This window comes from Plasmodium chabaudi (assembly GCF_900002335.3).
Source record: "Plasmodium chabaudi chabaudi strain AS genome assembly, chromosome: 10".
Classification (NCBI taxonomy): domain Eukaryota; phylum Apicomplexa; class Aconoidasida; order Haemosporida; family Plasmodiidae; genus Plasmodium; species Plasmodium chabaudi.
In genome coordinates, this window is record NC_030110.2 from 1,158,016 (window position 1) to 1,181,635 (window position 23,620).

General features: G+C 23.0%; 8 protein-coding genes across 8 annotated transcripts; 5 read left to right on the plus strand and 3 right to left on the minus strand.

Moving 5' to 3' along the window:
- Positions 1-560: 560 nt before the first annotated feature.
- On the plus strand, positions 561-1,658 carry PCHAS_1030000 (ABC transporter I family member 1, putative; the record flags this gene model as incomplete). Its single annotated transcript, XM_738820.2, has 1 exon — positions 561-1,658. The coding sequence occupies one exon, from the start codon at positions 561-563 to the stop codon at positions 1,656-1,658; it is 1,098 nt and encodes a 365-aa protein (XP_743913.2).
- An 815-nt stretch (positions 1,659-2,473) lies between these two features.
- On the plus strand, positions 2,474-4,279 carry PCHAS_1030100 (30S ribosomal protein S9, putative; the record flags this gene model as incomplete). Its single annotated transcript, XM_738819.2, has 1 exon — positions 2,474-4,279. The coding sequence occupies one exon, from the start codon at positions 2,474-2,476 to the stop codon at positions 4,277-4,279; it is 1,806 nt and encodes a 601-aa protein (XP_743912.2).
- Positions 4,280-5,588: 1,309 nt separating this feature from the next.
- On the plus strand, positions 5,589-7,427 carry PCHAS_1030200 (conserved Plasmodium protein, unknown function; the record flags this gene model as incomplete). The annotated part of the gene is made up of 4 exons (XM_016798423.1): positions 5,589-5,629; positions 5,915-5,982; positions 6,127-6,220; positions 6,572-7,427. 4 exons carry the CDS (start codon positions 5,589-5,591, stop codon positions 7,425-7,427), a joined length of 1,059 nt encoding a protein of 352 aa, XP_016655631.1.
- Positions 7,428-8,282: 855 nt separating this feature from the next.
- PCHAS_1030300 (conserved Plasmodium protein, unknown function) lies at positions 8,283-10,116 on the minus strand (the record flags this gene model as incomplete). The annotated part of the gene is made up of 4 exons (XM_016798424.1): positions 8,283-9,600; positions 9,691-9,784; positions 9,872-9,936; positions 10,079-10,116. The coding sequence occupies 4 exons, from the start codon at positions 10,114-10,116 to the stop codon at positions 8,283-8,285; spliced, it is 1,515 nt and encodes a 504-aa protein (XP_016655632.1).
- Positions 10,117-11,875: 1,759 nt separating this feature from the next.
- On the plus strand, positions 11,876-12,973 carry PCHAS_1030400 (conserved Plasmodium protein, unknown function; the record flags this gene model as incomplete). The annotated part of the gene is made up of 1 exon (XM_016798425.1): positions 11,876-12,973. The coding sequence occupies one exon, from the start codon at positions 11,876-11,878 to the stop codon at positions 12,971-12,973; it is 1,098 nt and encodes a 365-aa protein (XP_016655633.1).
- A 1,088-nt stretch (positions 12,974-14,061) lies between these two features.
- PCHAS_1030500 (ubiquitin-conjugating enzyme E2, putative) lies at positions 14,062-15,831 on the minus strand (the record flags this gene model as incomplete). Its single annotated transcript, XM_016798426.1, has 7 exons — positions 14,062-14,318; positions 14,451-14,842; positions 14,955-15,004; positions 15,105-15,158; positions 15,297-15,366; positions 15,457-15,506; positions 15,784-15,831. The coding sequence occupies 7 exons, from the start codon at positions 15,829-15,831 to the stop codon at positions 14,062-14,064; spliced, it is 921 nt and encodes a 306-aa protein (XP_016655634.1).
- A 1,907-nt stretch (positions 15,832-17,738) lies between these two features.
- On the plus strand, positions 17,739-19,365 carry PCHAS_1030600 (glycylpeptide N-tetradecanoyltransferase, putative; the record flags this gene model as incomplete). The annotated part of the gene is made up of 4 exons (XM_016798427.1): positions 17,739-17,753; positions 17,905-18,030; positions 18,137-18,184; positions 18,319-19,365. 4 exons carry the CDS (start codon positions 17,739-17,741, stop codon positions 19,363-19,365), a joined length of 1,236 nt encoding a protein of 411 aa, XP_016655635.1.
- A 443-nt stretch (positions 19,366-19,808) lies between these two features.
- On the minus strand, positions 19,809-22,943 carry PCHAS_1030700 (AAA family ATPase, putative; the record flags this gene model as incomplete). Its single annotated transcript, XM_016798428.1, has 1 exon — positions 19,809-22,943. The coding sequence occupies one exon, from the start codon at positions 22,941-22,943 to the stop codon at positions 19,809-19,811; it is 3,135 nt and encodes a 1,044-aa protein (XP_016655636.1).
- Between the last annotated feature and the right edge of the window lie 677 nt (positions 22,944-23,620).

Sequence of the window (23,620 nt, forward strand, 5' to 3'; positions counted from 1 at the left end):
TGCTTGTTCATACATTTTTTATAATGCTTATCATTTCGCTTGGTGCAGAAATTGGATATATAGAGAGAGAAATAAAGCAGGAGAAAAATAAAATTATGTTAAACCAAAAAAATCAAACAATTTAACAATTAAAATCAGATTATTTTGGATTGAGAACAATGATGTATCAAATAAATAGAACAAACTTATAATAATAAATTGAAGGAGTAAAACGACACAAATATGAAATGGGCTTACAGCTAATGATTAGTAGCTAACCGATTTTATTTTATATTTTTTTTTTTTTTTTTTTAAATGTATAGAACTAAAATTGAAAAATTCAAAAAAATAATCCAAACTTACGACAATTTAAATGATATACTTTTGAAAGGATTCTCAAAAAACAAAAAGTCGATTATATGGTATGCGTAAAATATGGAAACTAATTTACAAAAAATAAAAAATCGCACACATTTTTCTCCATTATGATATGTAAAAATTCAAAGAAAGAGAATACAACATGTGACACAATTTTATATCTCATATAATTCTGACATTTTTATTTTTGGTAAAAAAAAAAAATGCAAAAGGAATTTTGGCTAGTTGTGTCATGCTATATTATTACAATTATTTGTAATGTAGCATTTTGTATACGATTTATAGAAAATGAAAAACCAATTTTTGCTTATAAAAATAAGAAAGAGAACAGAAAAGAGTTAAATAATGTAAAGGTAGGAAAATGGGAACAAAGAAAAATTCAACCATTTTTTATTATAAATAAAGTAAGGTATAAAAAATATAATAATTTAAAAAATCAGTTGAGTATGGAACAAACAAATGTGGATGATCAGAGGTTGTCGTTGTTAAAAAATTTAGAAGATCAATCAAAGATAGTTACACAATCACCTGATTGGAATGAGAAAATGCCATTATTAGAAATAAAAGATTTACATGCAATAGAAATTGAAGGAGGAAAAGAAATATTAAAAGGGATTAACCTAACTATATATTTAGGAGAAAAGCATGCAATTATGGGTCGTAATGGGTCAGGTAAATCAACACTCGCTAAAGTAATAGCAGGACATCCATATTTTAAAGTTACAAAAGGATCTATGAAATTTAAAGGTTTAAATTTAGAAGATCTAGCTGTTAATCATAGATCATTGTGTGGTATTTTCTTAGCGTTTCAATATCCAGTTGAATTACCTATGGTAAAAAATAATGAATTTTTAAGGGCTGCTTTAAATTGTCATCGAAGACAAAATAATGAACCCGAGTTAAGTCCATCCGAATTTGATCTTTTAATGATTGAAGAAATAAAAAAAGTTGGATTAAGTTCTGAATTTTTAGATAGACCTGTTAATTATGGTTTTAGTGGTGGTGAAAAAAAAAGAAATGAAATTTTACAAATGTTAGTTTTAAAACCATCTTTTTGTATTCTTGATGAAACAGATTCAGGACTTGATGTTGATTCATTTAAATTAACATCCGATGTAATTCAGAAATTTTCAAATATAAATAATTCCTTTTTAATAGTTACACATTATAAAAAATTGTTAGAATTGTTAAAACCAAATTATATTCATATTATGCATCAAGGAAAAATAATAAAAACAGGAGACTACACATTAGTCGATAAAATAGAATCCGATGGATATGCACAATTTCTCAAGGACTAAATAGAAAAAGCAAAATTTATTGCATACCCATGTTTGATTTGGCTTGTGATTTTTAATTTTTTTTATTTCATTTAAATAGGCTTTAACTTTTTATGGGCCTATTTGAAAGTGTGCTATGCGTGGGGGTACATATTTTTGTACTGCCACAGCATTTTGTTTTCAACCTCATATTAGAAAAATGCGTTTTTTTTTAATGTTTAAATTTTTTATATAATAATTATGCAATAACAAGAAATATTTTTTAAAACTTTTTTGTGTAATAATTTGAAAAAAATAAAATATAAATATAATTAATATTCGATATATATTTAAAAATTAGTAACGGTTGCTTATGTTTATGTGATACAGCAAAAAAGGTGGCCAAGCATGTGAAATAAAATTTTTTTGTAAATTATGACAAGCAATATGTTTATGCTTATTTTTTATACAATTTTTATATAAATAAATGTGGTTATATTTTGAAATTTTTTTAGTTATTTAATTAAAAAAGGAAATAATTTTTTTATTCTACACTACCAAAAATTAGTCAATGCAAATAATTCAAAGTAAAAAAATAAGCAGATATAAATAGAGCATTGTAAAGAGATATGACGAAGGTGAGAAATACAAAGAGAGATAAAAACATTTTTTGAAAATACAAAATACACATATGTGAAATTGATTGAGGTAAAAATGAAACATTACTTTTTTATTTCTTCTTATATAGTGTAAATATAAAATTATAAATATATACCTTTGTATATATGTGATATACATATGAAATGTGATAAGTCAAAAAGGGAAAAAAATAATAGAGAATAGGAATAATAAAAAATATGTTTTTAAGTCATGTAAATAGGAATAATACGATATTTATATTTATTTGCATATTTTTTTATTATACAATTTTTTATCATATATTACAAAATGTGGCATGTAAAAGAGTGAGCAGACCAAATCATTTTTTTCATATTGCTAATATAGATCATGGGGGGGATACTAAATTATTAAAGACATGGAGTAGTAGAAAAAAATGGAAAAGTAAAGACAAGCAAGATGGAAATGTATTATATAATGTAAGCAAAATATCAATGAGCAAGTTAGGAAATGTTTTCTTCCTATTTAATAAACCGATTAACATTGCTACATGTACAAACAAGAAAAAAAAAAATAGCTTTTTAATTTTTAAAAAAAAAAAAGATAAAGGAGCATCAGCAGCAAATGTGAAAAAAAAACCAAAGAAGGTATTTACAGAAGAGGAAATAGAAGAATTGAGAAGGAAAGCTAAAGAAAAGTTGCAACCAAAAAAGGAAGACAGTACAACAGGTAAAGGAGGGAAAAGAGGTAAGAAAAAAAAAAGTGATGATAGCTCAAAACATAAAAGTAAAGAAACAGATGAAAAGGAAGAACTAGAAAAGAGTGGCAAACTAACAGAAGATGAAATAAAAACAGAAACAAATGAACATATAAAAAGTAGAGATGATTTTGAAAAACTAGTTGGATCAACAACTGATATTATAAGTGAAAAGGAAATCGAATATTTACATAAAATAAGTAATAAAGATGAAGAATTATTAAATTATGATAAAAGAGAAAAACATATTGAATTAAATTATGAAGATACTATATTTGATGAAGGGAATTATATGCAAAATTATGTAAACAATATAAGTAAATTTCGTTTTGATATATTTAATATAAATAATAAAAATGAATTTGATAGAATAACGAAATATTTAAATTATGAATATATAGAACATATACCTGTAGATATACCAACAGATAAAAATTATAACATTGAATTAAAAACATATTTTTATGAAATTGTGTGTGATTTGATTAAAAAACATAAAGACAGATTTTGTCATGCAGATATGGAAATAGATAATATCGAGGACGACGGATTTAACAAAATAAACGAAGGAGAGGATGAAAGTGTATATAAGATTGAAGCAAAAAAAGGGAAAATAAATAATGTTGATGAAGACAATGATAATAATAAAACATTAAATAATTTTTTAAAAGAAAGTAAAAAAGAAAACGAATCGGGAGAAAATAAAAATTTTGAAATAAATAATCAAAATGATAATATAATGAAAATAATAAAACCAACAGATCAAGATATTATGAATAAATATATGTCTATAGATTTATATAACATATTATGTGATATTAAAGAAGAATATGATTATATGTTTAATAATGGTGGACTAGCCAATTTTTCATTTGATGAAAATAGAAAAGTTAATAAAGAAAAATTAATTTTTTCAGGAAAAAAAAAAAGAGCTATAGCTACCGTTTTTTTACAAAAAGGAAATAACCATTTAATAATAAATAATAGAGATGGATATCAATATTTACAATATCAAATTTTTAATATAAATAAAATATTTAGTCCCTTATTACATTTATGTATGAATAGAAATTTTAATGTAGTAGCACATGTTGAAGGCGGTGGATTAACTGGACAAAGCGTTGCAATTTTTCATGCCTTAGTTAAATATATTGTTTATAATTTTTCTTTAAAAATTAAACCCTATTTCCGATCCTTTAAATTTATGACTGTTGATAGCAGAAAAGTTGAGAGGAAGAAATATGGTTTGAAGAAAGCCCGAAAGAAAAAACAATATAGTAAAAGATGAGAAAATAATAAAATTATTCAACTACGATTTTATTTTCTTTACAAAGGTAGTCACACGGTTGTGTATTCGCATGCACACCGCTTTACTTCTTCTACAATACCAAGTGATGAACGAATAAACGTTTATCACTGCCATATGCTTATATATATGATTATATTTTTTATCCTTGTATATCATATTGTTATTTTTTAATGTGTTACCTATATTTTTTTTGTCTTTAAAAAAGGATAAGCAATAAAGTAAATAATAATATGTATTATTAAAATAGCGTTTTTATTTTGATTTTTTTATTTCATTTTGTGTCAAATTTATTTTACTAAACATTTGAATATGCTCTTCTTATATTCAAATTAACTTACACCATTTTTTAATAAAAAAAATATGACATAAAAAATGTATTCTTGAAAAAGGAAAATTAAAATGGGTATAATAGGGGAAAGCGAAATTTCCTGTCTAAGACAAATATTTATTATTACATTGTAAGAGAGCTTATTAAATATGTTTTTTACAAAATGTGAAATAATTTTGACATAGTATGCACACATTTAATGAGGCATATGCTGATATAAAAGTTTTTCCTTTAAATTATGATGTGAACATTGCAATAAACATTTTTTATATCGTGGCTTACACACTTAAGGGGCTATATGTGAAAAGATGTTGGAGAAAAACGCCGAAAAAATACGAGTAATTATCTATTATTTATATGGTACGGCTTAACATTGGAGTATTTATTTTTTGAATTTTTCTTCGGTTCAACCGCTAATACATAAATATGGATAAAGACACGTCTTTATTTTTGTATATGCGAATTTATATTTTCAAAATTTTCCACAAGAGTATTTTGCATACAAAGGGAAGTAAAAATATGCACTTGAAAAATGTTAAGGAAAAAAAAATATATTTAATTATATTAAAAGCTTGAATATTGGAATTAAGTTTAAGTATTATTTTAAAGTATAAAAAAAAAATAAATAGAAGAAACGGCATAAAACAGAAAAATATAAAGGAGAACATAATAATAATAAGGATAATTGTTTTTCTTTTTTCTCTTTTTTTGAAGATTTGATAATAATTAAAATTCCTTTCTACATTTAAAATATATGTTTTGTAATTTTTATTAAATTTTTTGGTACATTAAAATATATGCATAAAGAGATAAGAACAAACACAAATATATATATCGTTATAGTTATAGCTATATTAATAATTGTGTATACAAATATATACTGCTTTGAGAAAAATTATATATATATACCTTCTCCAATTTTAAAACTAAATTGTTTAAATAAAATATTATAGATTAAAAATGACCAAAGCATCGGAAAATAAGAATACGGAGGATCAAAGGTTATAATAAAATATATACAAAGTTATTAAAAAAAAGTGAAAATAGACTTAAGAAAATTGAAAAAAAATAAAATAATTATCAAATTTTACTAATTTTTTTTTACACACACTTTGAATTAAAATGAAGAAGACGTTATAGATTTGTGTGTGTGAATAGGATATACATATTTTGCTTAGAAATTAAATGCTATTATTAAAAAAATTAAACTAAATTATATAGTTAAATAAAATTAAAAAATGAAAAAACTTCTTACTTCAACTTGTTCGTATTTTCTCTTATTTTAGAACGCATTTTGATGAAAAGGAAAAAAAAAAGTTGTTTTTGTATGGTTATGAACAACAGTTGCTTTATGGTATATGCATAAAAATGAAAAAGTCTTCGACATATATATGCATGAGCATGCATTATACATATGTAAATACGTGTGTACATACATATATACATACTACATAGCTACTAATATATGTTTGCATATAAATCCAAATCTATAATTCAGGACGAATTAATTGGAAGCTCGCCGAACAAAAGAAAATAACAAAATATCCTATAAATACAATGAAAAATTTTTGGAATCATAACATAGCTACTTGGTTCATTTACATTTTTTTAAATATATAATAATAATGTTTAGAAAAAATGTGTATTAAATATATTAAGTTATTAAATAAAAAAAAATATAATATTTATTGCATATGATAAAATAATAAGCAAATGCTTGTGCTTGAAAGTGCTGAAATATTAATCAAAAGAAAATGTAGTTATAATCTAAAACGATTAGAGAGACATTTATTAGTTCATCAAATAATACATTAGCTTAGGCATAACAAGCATTTTGTAAACTTGGAAAGTAAATACTCATATGCAACTATGTAATACTTTCTTATTAGTTTTATATCCATATATTGTTTTTTTTTTTTTTTTTTTTGGCTTCCCTTTTTTAGTTTGCCGCAATTCATAGAGAACTACTCTAAAGACGTGGAAAAAATAAACGAATTAAAAAAAAAAAAAAAAAAACTTAATGTAGTTGCTAAACTAAAAAGTAAGAAAACTATAACCCCTTCAAAAGTACAGTTTACAAAACAGACATCAAATATTTCTATGAACAGAGTAATTAAAGGGGCTTCACTAGATTATCAAAAATTAAATACACATACGTTTAAAAATAAAAAAATGGTAACTTCGATATTAAAAAAAAAAATATTGAATAAACAAATAGATAAGAAAAAAAATAAAAACGCTCAAATAAATAAAATGAAAGCAAAAAAAGGAGTAGTTGTGAAAAAAAAAGTTGACTTAAATAAGCAAAAGGGAGCTAATCCAAAAGTGGACAATAAAATTAAAAAAGATGAAAAAAATAAAAAAATTGGAAAAGTAGACAAGAAGGAAAAAAATAAAGTGAAAAAAAATGAGAAAGGTGGAGATAAAAAAGATAAAGTAAAAAATGATAAAGCTGTGATAAAAAAAATTGGGAAACAAGAAAAAGATAAGGTAGTGGATAAAAACGATAAGAACAAAAAAGATCATGAAAAAAAAAATGATAAAAATAAAGACAAAGAAAAGAATGAAGAAAAAGGAAAAAAAAACGATGGTGTAAAAAAAGTGGAAAAAAAAGATGAAAAAAAAGATGAAAAAGAAAAAAATAAAGATAGCAAAAAGGATAAAGTTCCAAAAAAAGAAGATACCAAAAAAGGGGATAACAAAAAAGAGGATACTAAAAAAGATGATAAAAAAGGGGTGAAAAAAGACGACAAAAAAGTTAAAAAACCAATAATAAAACCACAAAAAACGAAGAAATAAATACAATACTATAAATATTGAAAATTGTTTAAGCAGCTAAATTATTTCATTGGCTTATAAAATTGGAAAATAATATATAAAAAAAAATACAGACAAAATAAAAGAAATAATTTAAGGGATGTTATAAATATAGTAACAATAAATATATTAGTTATTTCACAAATAAGCTCTAAAATGAGTGAGTAATAATATACAAACAATTTTATAATAAAAAAAAAATAAAAGACAACAAATAATTAAAAAGAATAGTATTATTTTTTTTTTTATAACTAGCTAAATAACAAAATAAAAATAATGACAGTATTAGCTAGCTAAGTATTAATTTTACTATTCCATAAAAAAAAAATATAATTATTATTTCATTTTTCACATTTTTAAATTAAAATTTATCTGCTTAATAATTTGGCATCGTATTATTAAATTTATTATACATTTTTATATGAATTTATTTTTCTTTTTAAAATCTTAGAAAAAATATTTCAAGGTATATAACTACATTATATGCACTTAAATGTGTATAACAGTCTAACAATAATAGAAACGCATAAATGTTACTTAAAAAGGACACTAAAAAATGTATGTTATATCGCATGTGATCATTAAACATGTGTAAAAAATGGTGTTAATAATGCTTAAAAGTGTTGTAAATATGCATAAAATAATAATACCATAGAATATGCTTAAAAATAAGACGCATTTGAGGTCAGGAAAATGGAATAAAAAGGTGCTTAAACGAGGTGAATTTGGGGAAGGAAAATCTGCTTTGATTTCTGTTCACACTGTTCGGCTTTATGCTTGTTATGCTTGTTATCCTATTGTGCTTATCATCCTATTGTGCTTATCATCCTATTATGCTTATCTATGTTTTTTTATACCTTTTTTTGCCGAGACCAACCGCAGTTTGGTGAGTACGCGCTGAACTGTGCGTAAAGTAAACAAATAGTGGCGAACAATTTTTTTTCGAAAAATAGGGTGAAGAGCCATGTTCAAAATTTTAATAACTTGAAAGTAATCCATATCTATTTTTTTTTTCAAAATTAAATATTTTTTAATAATAGCCAAGCATAAAGAGACTAAGGTGTTAGTATTAAAATCGAAGGGGTCAGTATAGGTTTCACTATTATATTTTATATTTTTTTTTTTTTTTTCATAAAAATTGTCATCTTTTTTTATGTCTAACATATGAATGGAAGAATGAAGTTGTTCTAACTCTGCATTAAATAATGTTTTCATTTTTTCAATGCCATTATATTTTAAATAAAAAGTCCAAAACATAAATGAGAGAAAATATTTGTGAAAAATATACACATAATTATAAACATCTTTATCTAGATTATTTGTTAAATATATTGGGTTATCAAAATAATAAAAAGTATTATTTTTAAATGTTAAATAGTTTGGCTTTTTAGGTAAAGGAAGAAAAAAACAAATAGTTTTATTATTATTAATATTTATATTTTTTTTAAATAAATTATAAAATATTTTATAATCTATATGACTTTTATTAAATTGATATGTTTGTTCATTGACTTCAATTGTTAAACACTTTTTTGTGTCTATAAATTTACTGCTACCAAACTTATTCTCTAAGCTTTTTGTAGATATATTTTTTAAATTATTTGATGAAATTAAACTAAGTTCATTTATTTTTTTTAATATGTTTAATATATAAATGTTATATATAATATTTGTATTATTACAGCATTTTATTATTTTATTTTCATAATATAATTCTTCCATTTTTTTTAAAAGTGTATATTTTTTATTTTTATGTATAAGTGATATTACTAAAAAGTAATAGTCTAAAAATTCACTTCTTCTTTTTATATCTTTAATATTTTCTTTTATATAATTTATTTCTTTTTTATTTTTTTCTGCAATTTTGTTCTTTTCTTTCGATACATATTTTCCATTAAAAAACAACAAATTTATAGGGCTTTCTTTTAGGTTCCCATTTATAGGACTATAATAATTACTACAGCACTTAAAAAATAAGCTATTCACTCTAGTGAAGTTTCTTAAAAGTGAAATGTTGGATACTGATACAGGTGATTTAGGAGATATAGGTGTCTCTAGTTTTTTCTTCCGTTTTTTATCTTCTATTTTTATTTCCTTTACATTGTCTTCTATTTTTTTTATTAATGCGGAATATTCGGTTTTGTAGTTTCCAAATCTGAAAAAGAAGAAGCACCAAAAAATTGCAATATATCATATATTATATATTATATGAAAAATGTGTAAAGCTTTTCATTTTTTCTTATACTTTCTATATATAGTTCTCCATAAATATTTTAAAGTATTTGTTGAATATTTTTTTTTAAAGTCTTTTTTATTTAAATCCTTCCATTTTACATGTCCTATAAAAAATAGCTTAACATAAAGTATGATGAAAATTTATGAATTTTTTTTTATTACATCAATTTTTAATATTTCTTTTTTATAACCATATATCAATTTATCTTCATAGCATTTCTTTATCAATATTATTATGTCTTCCTTAGGAATAGTTCTACAAAATAGAAAGTACAAAGAGAAGAAAAGAATGAATAATATATAAAATGACTCTTCAAAATATGGTGCATTAAAAAGTAGCGAAACCGTAATTTTATCAGAAAATTTTATAATTTATTTAGATATTAAAATAGTATTACTCGACGGTGTTTTTATTCTTCGTGTTTAATTTGTTCATTTTTGAAAGGGGCTGAAATGGGAGAGCAAAAAAAGTAAGCAGTGTGTAGGTTACAAAGTAAAAACAAGGTATGTATATATCATCACAATGTTATAGTCTCTATTGCAGTGGTATGTAAGTTATGACTTCATATAAGACGTATATAACTATTTAGGTGTGCATTCTTATACTAAATATTTAGTTCAGATTTTATGAGAAACATATTAAGTATACTAAAATAATTATATCAATCAAAATCGCTGCAACGGTATGCTCATGAAATAAAAAATATTGAGATATAAGACATAACAAATATGCATAAAAAAATTATAATTATTGTATATAAAATTCAAATGATATATTTATCATTGTATCGAACAAAATTATTCGAATTATTTATTCATCAATTTATTTTTTTCTCTTACTGTCAAATAATGGAAATTCGTTGATTCCCTTTATGATACGATGAATTTTTTTTTGTTTTCATTTTTATAAATTATACATATGCATACTTAATCAAATTGTTAAATTATCATTCGAAAAAAAAAAAAAATAAAAATCGAGATCATAAAAAATAAGACAACCAAAAATTATTATACTAAGTTGAAGGGTGCATTTACAAATCGAAATAAAACAATATTGTATATTTCTATTAAAAATATATGAATAATATACTTTTGTACTATGTCTACTAATATATAATAATAATATATGCTATAAAATAAAATACTTAACTAATAATATTGACATGTCTATATGCACCTATATACGTGTGCATATATATATGTATACATACTTTGTAGATATAAGTTGATAATATGAAATACACATATTATGCGGGCTTATATTTATAAGCATCAGCCATAATGCATATTATTTTAAAATAAAAAAATATAAGAATATTTAAATAATAAATTTAGTAGTCTCCATAGAGAAAATTATAAAAGATTTGATAAATTAATAAATTAAAATATGTAAGAAAAAGTAAAATAAATACATAAATTCGTTTTTAATTATTATTCTTATTAATGATACCTAATTTTAAACATATAATTATACTAAGATATAATAATATAAATACTGAATAAAAAGAGAAAGATATATATATCTCTGCAATAATATTTTAAAATATGCTATTTATCAATCTGTCTGAAATAGCCATATATATAGTAGATCTACACACATACTTATGAAACATTTTTTAATTTATCAAACTATTTAAAGTTTAAATTATAAAAATATTATATATAAATTCAAAAAAGGGTTATTGAATATTAATATTTTTAAAAAAATATATAAATTAGTTGTAATTATTCATATGCCATAAAAGTAATAGTATAATATAGAGCATATATGACCATTTCATAAATTTCCTTTTTCCTTTTTTATGTGTATAAATTTTGCAAATAACGATCTATAATTAATATATATAAATATATTGTTTGTACTTTCTTATAAATAATAGACAATACCAGTTTGTAAAAATATTGTAGGGGACATACACAACCTACATGAGAGTATGCACCATAAAAAATAGCTATATATCTAAAAACGTGTAAAATTAGCAATACGCATTATTTTATATTTTTATTAATTAAAAAAATTGTAAATTTATGGATATTTTGAATTTTATCACATTATTTTTATAATATATATGTGTGAAGAAATATCTTCATGCAATTAATATATGTTGCATTGTGTTTTGTCTTAAATTTTACAACATATATAGGAACTACTTTAAAATAAAAAAAAAATATATATAGATAATTTTATAAAAAATATGGCTCCAAAAGTTGTAAAAAAAAAAAAAAACAAGCTAAAGGCTTATGACCTAGATGAGTCGAAAAATATTTTTTTATATGTCTATGAGCATCAATTAAAAAATGAAAAAATCAATTGGAAAAAAGCAGAAGAATTAAAAATAACAAGACATAGTGGGAGTTCTATGAGGGGGCATTATGTAAATTCAATAAAAAATGAAATATCCTTATATTTAGAAATGTATGCTGAAGAGGTAGCTAAAGTTTTTAACAAAGTTAAAAAATGGAAAAGAGATGAAAAAAAAAAAATATTACTATTTCAGAATAATTTTGTTAAGCAAAAATCGAATATCTCTTTAGACAGATTAACAAAACGTAAAAGTAAAAATTATAATAAATTTAATTCATTAATAATTAGTAAGGCCTTTTCAATGGTAAGTATAAAAAAAAGCATGGCATGCAATAAAAAGTACAATCTCTTGAGGAAAAATAATAAAGACGAAAAAAAAAAAAAAAAAAAGACACCTATTAGTGTTAACAATAATAATATGTGCATACAAAAGAACAAAATAAAGCAACTAAAAATAATAGACGCCCACAAAAAAATAAATAAAAAAAAAAAAAAAAAAAATAATGTAATAATTAAAAATACTCTAGAGAAACCAAATAAGAATATAAATACTAAGATTAGCGATGAAACAAGTGGAAAACGAAATTTAAATTGCATAAAAGATGACAAGAATGAAGACACTAATAATTGGAATCATAAAAATAAAAAACAAAAATTAAAAGATCAAAAGGTAATTAATGAAAAAATAGAAAAAATGTATTCATTGGAAAGTGTAGACAACCAAATAAATCAGTTAAATATTATAAATAAAAGTGTTAAAAATAGCTATGATTTAAAGGAAATAATAAAACTTGAAAAAAATACGCCTAGAATAAGTATTGAAACTAATAGCCCTTATGGGAAAAGAAAAAATATAAACATTACACCTAGATATAATAAAGTAAATATGTCATTTAAGCGTATATCATCAAATAAAAGTGCAAATAGAAGAAAGGGACATTCAATATCTTCCGTATTTTCATATCTTTATAAAAAAGTATTTTATTAATAGTACGATTTTAATTTTTTTTTTTTTTTTATGTGAAAAAGCGGAGTGGCAAGAAGTAAGAACATGAAGAAATTGAAGCAAAATCAAGCCATGTGTAGTTTTTGGGATAATTAAATAAGCCCTTATAAAAATGTAGGGGCATTAACGGTTGCACGTATATATATGGACATAGTAGAGCTTGCTTAATTATTTTTAATTTTTCTAACAACCAATGGGTAAAGATAATAAATATTTCGTGTATAGAGACTATTTTCATGCCACATTTATTATATGTGTATATTAATACATATACGTAAGGAAGTGTGTATATTAACAGATATTTTTTATGAACAAAAGAACATTTATACGTTATTTTGCTACTAGTTTATTCCTTTTTATATATTTATTAAGTTTCCAAATTTTTTTTACGTTTTATCATTATTACAATTATTAAGACTTAAAAATTTTTATTATTGATGGGCATATGACAAATACAAAAAAAATTACAATTTTTATGTTTGTTTTTTAATAAGTTCAATTTCATGATATATTCATCACTCTAAATAAATTCCTTCCTCGTCCGGGTTGATAGATTATGTATACAGTACATGGATTATTGTAATAGAACAATTATAAGTTGTTCTAAAGTATAAATTTTTATATTTATCTCTTAAAAAAATATATGTGTGTGTGTGAGCTTTTATTTACAGTAATATAGTACAATAAAAAAAAAATAATGGCTAGCTGGTGAAATAAAAAATATTTTATGTCGCTATATAAAATATGTTATAACCATTCTATAAGAGAAATTGAAAAATATATAAATAAATAGTGGAAAAAATAAGCATTGATATTATGCGAAAGTTCGTAATTATATACACTAAAATGTGTATTCTCTTAATATTTTTTATTTACAATTTTTTATAATTGTTAGGAAAAAAAAAAAATTAACAAAAACAAATCATTATTTCACATGCAAAAAAAAGGGAAAAAATAATAACATAATAAAAGACACTGCTTTATATTTATATTATTTTATTTTAATTATTTCATTTTAATTATTTTGTTTTAATTATTTTATGAATAGCGATAAAAAAAAGGTTTCATAATTAAACTTTATCATCATGAAACATCCATCTCATATTTTTTGGAGAAACTTTAGACCCTGCAGAACAATATAGCATATCATCAATTGGCTTTTTTTTTTTTGTACAACTTGATAACATTGATATAATTGAAAGACAAATTGAATTTACAGATAAAACGGGAGACCAGTTGTCATATAAAATTGATAAGCAAATATGTCCATTGCTATATATATGGGGGTGGATTGGTGGTTGACCAATAAATATGACTTCCGGGCTTTCTATAATTAGAGAATAAAAATTTATAAAGAGTATTGTATTGATACTTATTTAGTGGTATAAATCAAAATGTATTCATGCATGCATAAATGATATATATATGGCAAGATAACGTTTATAATAATTTATCATACCTATTGGATATTTGTCTGTGAATTTAAATTGCATTTTAAATGTTTCATTTGAATATAATGTATTTTCTGCACCTTTAATTTGTATAATCCATTTATCGGAATCTTCTTGTATTAGTTTAATAGTACTTTCCCTTTCTCTTAATAATTCATTCCTTTCTTTTTCTAGCCTTCTTTTTGATAAACTTCCGAGTGTTAATCCATCAGGCCTTGGCTTTAAAATTTTATCTTTATCTCCAAGTTTAGAATTATCGGTATTACTATTGTTGGAATTACCGTTAGTGTGGTTGTTTAAACCATTTGGTGAATTTTGACTTTGTTCAAAAATATGTTCGGTATTATTATATATTGTGTATGCATTATTTTTTATATAATTTCGAACTTCATTTAAATTACTGAAAAGAAAAAAGTATATGTCCATATATGATCAAGTTCAATGATATAATATATAATAAGAAGCATTGTTGTGATAAATTATATATAATATGTTCATAATATTTGGCATACTTTACTAATGATCCATCATTTGAAACAGGGAAAAACCATCGTTCCGCGTCCTATAACACAAAATAATATTAATTGTTCAGATTATTTTTTTTTGAAAAAATATAATTGTGAAAGAAATGTCGTTACATTTTTATTTAATTTTATATTTACTTCTTCAAAGCCTACAGCCTTTAATATATTTTCGGATCCTTTAAAACATAGAAACTAGCGAAAGAAAAATTGAAATATATTAGTGTAAACAAATATCAACTTAAAGATGTATGCCCAAATAAATAGGTGTATATATTTCATTATATAAAAAAAATGTAAAATTATATTTGAATTTTTTTTTGCTCTTTTTACCTTATTTATAAATGTTTGACTGTCTTTTTTTAAGAAGCGAAATTTTGCTCTAGTTGGGTTGTCAATAATTCTGTAAAAAGTTTATATTCATGGAAATGTATATGCGTGCATATGTATTATACTTATTTTAGCTAGTTCTTTTTTTTTTTTTTTTTTTTACTTTTGAATAATATGAACTAATACGTTAAGTATTTCCTTCTTTTGGTCATTCTACATAATTAAAAAAATTGATACATTATTTAAGGTTGTAATTTCGGAATAATTGATATAGCATGAGGATGTGATATATGTTAATAAGTAAAACACAGAACAAATATAAAAGAATATGTTTTGTGTCTCTTAAAAGTATATACTTATACATAGAAGGATATAAGCATACGCATATGTTTATTAACATATATAGAAGGATATATTATGCAAACACAAGCACGTTAAATAATTCTGAACATAAGACTGGGATGTATATCTGTTTTTTTTATTGTTTTACATTTAAACCAGTGAATACATAGGATATGGCTTCGCTTATTGTTAACATCTTTTAACTTGATTTTCACTGTAATTTTAAATAAAATATTCTGGAAAAAAAAATCGCCTTGTTTTGTTAAAATTGGTAAACTTATAATATATTTTTGTTATCATTTAATATCATCATTCATATTAATTTTCCAAATATTATAACAAATTCGAATTTTTTTTTTTTTTTTTAATTAATTATATTGAACATGTTAAGGAGATGTAATAATATTTAATATATAATAAGTGTACTTTAAATAAGGACGAAAAGAAACATAATATCATTTATAAAAGGAATATATTATAATACATTTTTTCCTTTTAATTTTTCTTATTTTTACAAACTTTGCTTATGTAGAAAATATATGAATATAAGAGAATAAAAAAATGTTTGAAAAAAAAAAAAAAAAAAAAAAAAAAATTACAAAATAAAAACCGTTGGGGAAAGCATAATATGGTTGAAAGCATTTCGAATTAAGTAATATAAAAAGAATCAATTAAAAATATATTTAAGGACATATTTTATATGTTTAACATAACTCAGTTATGAATATAATATCACAGAATTTGTATATTTCTTCATATTATTAATTGATTAATAATATTGTATATTTTTATATGTTTAATAAGGGAAAATAGGTTTCAATATTACCTATATAAAATTATATGCGGGCAATATAATATATATTGTGGAAAAATAAGTGAATAAAAACAGATAAAAGGAAAAAAATAAAAAAATTGGAATTATAATAACCAAACTATTCAATAAGCTAATATTGAGATAAGTGAAATAATATGTTTTAATTATCATTTCTATAAAAATTGTCGTAAATTAAAAAAAAAAAAGATCTGAAGAATGGGTTAAGTTGTTCTTTTACTTTGTAATGCTTAATGTTCTATATATTTTCTTTCCGCTTTCTCCTTATATAACATTAGTTGTTCCTTTTCTTCATTATTGAAAATGAAATATCACAAAAAATATAAGCCATAGGTACAATGATAGACTTATATGTACAAACCGTATTGATTTGTTTAAAAGGTTTATTGTATGTAGGAAGCATTACACGCATATACACATAAACATACAATGCTATATCTTTGCTACACATTTATATGTGAAGATTATGAAATAGTATTCAAAATGATTTACTAATAAATCGCTTTTTCCATTTGAGTGGCATATTTTCGCATTTACTAAAAACGAAACAACATTTATTATGTGGAAAATAAATATATTATTTTTATAATATTCGTTACAAAAAAAAATGTAATAACATTTTGTATTTGTAAAATCATTATATTTTTGAAAGGGTAAAATTTATGTGTGAATATAAAATTATTAATTTATTAAGGGAACATAATTATTATGTGTTAGCGTTAGTAGCCTTATTAACCCCTTCAAAAAATATTATTTTTCTTTATCTGTTTATTAACTTTTTTATTTTCATTTTTAAACAATATATATAAGTGAAAAATACAAGGGGCAATTTTTTTCTATTTTTGTTTTACTATTTTTCTCGGTGGAATAAATATGATAGCTTAAAAAAAAATACACATGAAAATTTATAAGCCCGAATGACGATATTTATTTAATTATAAACTACGACATTTTACATAAAAAAATATTATATATATATGATAATCAAACCCCAATTTAGGTTTTTATTTAATAATGCTTTACCTACTTTTTCTTTTAAAAAAAAGTAATTGTAAATAAATAATATATATAAACATAATACCGTTTATGTATCAACATATAGTGGTAATGCCTACATTGGGTGATTTATTCAAAAATACTGAAAAAAAAAAGAAAGAGAAATTAAAAACAATAAAATAAAATATATAATATCATTAATAAAGGTCGTAGAAGATTATAAAAAAATATTTAACTGTCATAAAAATAAAATTAACTAAGCAGATAACAAAATCATGGATGGTGATAATGTAAGAAAGAAATAAAAAATAATAAACAGAAGATAATGTAAATACATGGTGCCAAAAAGGATTACTCATGTATGAGCATGTATAAATGCATATTTATGATAGCATTTGTTAATACCGTTTTAAATACATTTATTTTGTTTTCCCATCTTAGCAGAAAGAAATATCAGGAAGAGACATATATCAGATAATCAAAAATGCTCGAGACAAAATAAAGATTGATTACAAATTTTGGTATACTCAACCTGTCCCAAAAATCAATGAAGAATTTAGTGAATCGGTAGAAAATAATATTCATACCTTTGAAAATTGTGCAATAATATGTATTATTATACATACAAATATATTGTTATATTTGCTTAAATATATATTTTCTTTTATTTCAGATTAACGAACCATTTATAGCAGATAACAAGGTGGAAAACGTTCGTAAGGTAATTAATATGTTTTTCCTGCAATTTGGAATTTGCTTGACATGCTCTTATAAAATATGTGCTTTGTCATTACCCTTTCAGTGATAAATATTTGTTTTTGTCATTACATTTATGTGTTGGTTCTTTGATTTTAGGATCCATATAAACTACCTGAAGGATATGTTTGGTATGTGTGTGATGTGAACGATGAAAATGATCGAAAAGAGGTATACAATTTATTAACAGATAATTATGTGGAAGATGATGATAATATATTTCGCTTTAACTATTCATCGGAATTTTTATTATGGGCATTAACTTCTCCAAATTATTTAAAAGAATGGCATATCGGAGTAAAACGTGTCGATACAAATAAATTGATTGGTTTTATAAGTGCATTTCCAACTGATATATGTATAAATAAAAAAGTTGTAAAAATGGTAGAAGTAAATTTTTTATGTGTTCATAAGAGTTTAAGATCTAAACGATTAGCACCAGTTCTTATTAAAGAAGTTACAAGAAGAATAAATTTAGAAAATATATGGCAAGCTGTTTATACTGCTGGTGTTTATTTACCTAAACCTATAAGTGATGCCCGATATTATCACCGAACTATAAATGTAAAAAAATTAATAGATGTTGGTTTTTCATCATTAAATACTAGACTAACTATGAGTCGAGCTATTAAATTATATAAAATTGATGATGAACTAAATTTAAAAAATTTAAGATTAATGAAAAAAAAAGATGTTGATCAAGTTCATAAATTATTAAATAATTATTTATCCAAATTTAATATATATGTTAAATTTACTAAAGAAGAAATAGCCCATTGGCTTATGCCTATTCAAAATGTTATATATACATATGTTAATGAAGAAAATGGAGAAATTAAAGATTTGATTTCTTTTTATTCATTACCATCAAAAATATTAGCCAATGAAAAATATGATATGATATATGCTGCTTATTCATTTTATAATGTAGCTACTACAACGTCCCTAAAAAATTTAATGCAAGATGCTATTTGTTTAGCTAAAAGAAATAATTTCGATGTATTTAATGCCCTTGAAGTTATGGATAATAAATCAGTTTTTGCAGACTTAAAATTTGGTGAAGGTGACGGTACATTAAAATATTATTTATATAATTGGAAGTGTGCTTCTTTTGACACATCAATGGTTGGAATTGTTCTATTATAAGATTTATAAAAATACGAATCAGACTGTTTGTTGATAGGCTTGAATATAGCGTTAGTATAAAATAAAAAACAATTAAAGGGGAACGATTTAAACACAGAATATGTTAACATAACTTATTTCTTAAAGTACTTTTTAAACAAGTGGAGAAAATTTAGTTTCCCTTATCCGAAACATGCGCATAATAGCGCAGGGAATATTTTGAAAAAATGCAAGATCATTTTTTCGTTTTTCGCCAATACATATATATACACCATATGGCGACATGTACAATGTTTATACAAATTTATAAAGTATGGAATGATCCTTTTTTTGATTTTTATGTTGATAAAGTAGTATATACATAAAGCATATACATACGCGTATATACGCGTTATATTTATACACTTAAAAATAATAAAAAAAAAATAAAAAACTGGAAATTTTTTATATATGCATAAATTAAATTAACTTTTTTTTTGTTCGTTGTAATTTTTATAGAATTTTATAAGTTTACTACTAGTTTGAGGTTTTATTGTTTCTAACACATCAATAAAATGCTTCTTATTTAGACCAACAAAAGAATTGGTTGATAAAGCATTTTGATCGATTTTTTTTCCTTTCTTTTCTGTGTTGTATATTTTTAATGTTTCTCGAAGTGCACATATGGAAGCTTCTCTGCAAATGTTCACAATTTCAGCTCCACTATACTTCTTTGTTTTTTTAGCTAAAAAATAGCACAATTCTAAGAGTTGGGAATTGTTATTTATTTTTTCCTTTTTTTTATTGGTTAAGGGGTTAGGTTCCTTTTGATTGTTATCATTTGAATTATATTTTTCATTTTCATTTTCTTTTTCTATATTATTTATTTTGCTAGTAAAATTATGGTTTCCTATCACTTTGCTTATTTCGGCTTTCATTGGGTTCATATTGTTAGAATTAAACGAATCAATATTTCCTTCATAATAATGTTTTGCATTTTGGTTTTGCAGATTTTCACTTCCTTCTGGTTGAGTCTGCTCAATAGAGTTGTCCACTTTCAAGGGGTTGCCATTATTATCTGCATCACTAATTTTATATAATTTAAGAGTTTTCTTTAATATAGAAAATCTTGATTTATAATTTGGAAGTGGAACATAAATGATTCGATCAAATCTTCCTGGCCTTAAGGCAGCTGGGTCGATAAGATCTGGTCTATTTGTTGCCCCTAAAATGATTACATCTGCTCTGATAGAAATTCCATCAATTTCATTCAGAAGTTGACATAAGACTCTGTTTGAAACAAAATTTTGATTTAGATTTCTATTAGAAGCAATAGAATCAATTTCATCAAAAAAAATAACACATGGACTATTTTCTCGAGCTTTTTTAAATATATCTCTTATAGTTTTTTCTGATTCCCCAACATATTTAGAAAATATTTCAGGTCCTTTAACACTTATAAAATTCATATTTATTTCGCTAGCTATTGCTTTAGCAAATAATGTTTTTGAGCACCCTGGTGGCCCATATAATAATATCCCCTTAGGTGTTTGTATATTATATTTCTCATATAATTTTTTATACATTTTAGGATAAATTAAACATTCTTTTATACATTGTTTAACTATTTTATAACCTCCTATATCTTTTATTCTAGTTTTGGGTATATCTATATATAATTCTTTCATACCTGATGGTTTGACATATTTTAATCCTTTTGTAATATGCTCATATTTTAAGATACACTTATTTTCTGTACTATTATCAATATGTTCATTAAAACTATTTTTTTTTTCAGAATCTTTTATAAGATCTATTGCATTGTTATCTGTATTAAGAATTTTGGTTGAGGTAGTTTGGCTTTCTTCTTCAGATATTTTTTTTGATTTTCTTATGGCTAGCTGTTTTTTTCCAATTGATCGGTTCAGAATATTTTTTGAAAGAACACCATTTTCCCTCAAATTAATATACATAGAAACATTTATTAAAGAGTTAATATCTGAACAAGTAAAAGATTGGCAAATATCTGCCAACTTTTTAATTTGTTTATTATTAATATTGTGATTAATATTGTATAATTTTTTTTTTAATATAGATATTCTATCCTTTAAATTTGGAAGACTAATTTCAATTTCGACATCAAACCGTCCACTCCTTCTTAATGCTAAATCAAGTTTGTTAATATAATTAGTTGCACCTATTAAAATAGTATGCGTGTTTTTTCGAACTCCATCCATATTATTTAAAAGAGTAGTTGTATATAAATTTATGTTTGAATTTTCTCTTTTTTCACATAATATTTCAATTTCATCAATAAATACTATAGAGCACCTTTTCTCTTCTTTATATCTTTTATAGCACCTTAAAAAAAGTTCATTTATTTTAATTCCACTATTATTATTATCAATTAAATCATTGCTTTTAAATATTTCCATATCAGGAATAAGAAATTCTATGTTATCATTCTTAGCAATTTGTGTAGAGATATTAGCAGCATCAATAGGATTATTTTTTTTATTTTTTGATTCTTTTGGATCATTAATCTGAATTTCCATTTGTTGAGCATTTAAATCACTTTTCTTTTTTATGCTATTAATTTTTTTTTGTAATATTTTTAGTTCTTCTTTTATGGCCAATGCTAGAAAAGTTTTTCCACATCCTGGTGGTCCATGAAATAAGACTCCTTTGTTTACATCTATGTTAAATTGGTCATATATATTTTTATATAATAATGGTAATAATATATAATAATATATATCTTCTTTTATTTTTTTATATCCTCCTATTTTATTAAGTCCTTTTTTTTTGGGAAACAAATCAGTATTGGTTAATATGGTAGGATCTACATCTATATTTTTGTCAGCATGTTCTTGAAAATTCTCTTGCTCAATATCATTTTTTTGTATTATAATTTTTGTCCTTTGATCTACATATGGTATTTGAAAAACATTTTGTTTAAGCAAGGTATCAAAATTTATGTTTTTATTATTTTTTTTAATGATGAGAGATGAAACAGACAAAAATGTGCAAGTTCCCAAAATCGATATTTTAAGAAAGTTATTTGGAAACAAGCAAGTATTTAATAGAGATAAATTTATATATTTTTCAAAATTTTTATTTTTTATATTTTTCCAAAATTTTTCAAGCATACTATTACTGTTCCAATTACTATCTATACTATAACAATAATCTTTTAGATCATCATAAACTTGATTATATATTTCATTTATGGATAATTTAATTTCTTTTATTGGAACAAATGAATCTGATTTTATTATATTTATATTAAGATGAAATATATTTTTTTCATTTTTTTTGTGTTCATGTTCTATATCAATATTTAAACTTTTCAAGACATATTTGTTAGTATATATACAATTACGATCAACATTGCTTTTTGTATTTATTTCATCAATTCCTTTAAAACAACAATATACATAAAAATTTTCATTATCGTCTTTTTTATTTTCATTGGTATGACATATTATAGCATTATCATTTTTTTTCACATCTAAAAGTTTAAAAATATCATTTGTACAATATACATTAAAATCGCTAGCTATTTCACCATCCTCATTTTCTTCTGAATTTTCATAATAAACGAATTTTATTTTTACCATGATATATTATAAATCAAATGATATACCAAATAAATTATATTCCCAAGAAATATTTAAATCGTTTATATTATACTAGTATAACTTTTTCATATACATCAAGTTTTATTTCTCTCAAATACTAACCGTCTTTATCAAAAATGTATTCATAAAGGTTTGTTGATTATTTTTTTAAATCTGAGATTGCAATTAGGTCATTCAAAGGGAATGATGTATATGTTAAAGGGTTCTGTAGTATGCTGATGGACTGATCTTTGTTAATCTATTTAATTAGCAAACATCAAATTGTATACAAATTATTTTTTGAAATATATTTGTACTAAGGTCATGGGAGTATAACTGCACATGCCAAAGGCACACATAATGTCATTTTATTCATGCGAATAAAATTGTAGGTATGTCTTTAGAGGTGTTAAATATGATTTCTGGAAAAAGCTAATTATAAAATCGTAAATTAATGCATATATTTACTTATTTATTTTTTTATACAAATGTGGAAGTAAAAGTCGGAGGGAATGCTTTTGTGTATGAACAAACACAATTCCAATGGGATTCCCATTTCAGTGATACTAAATGAGTATATAAATATATTTATACTTATTTATCATCATTTGCTTATTCCCTTATCTATAAATCGTATGCAGATGTTTCCTCTGAACATACAGGGAACATGCACAGAT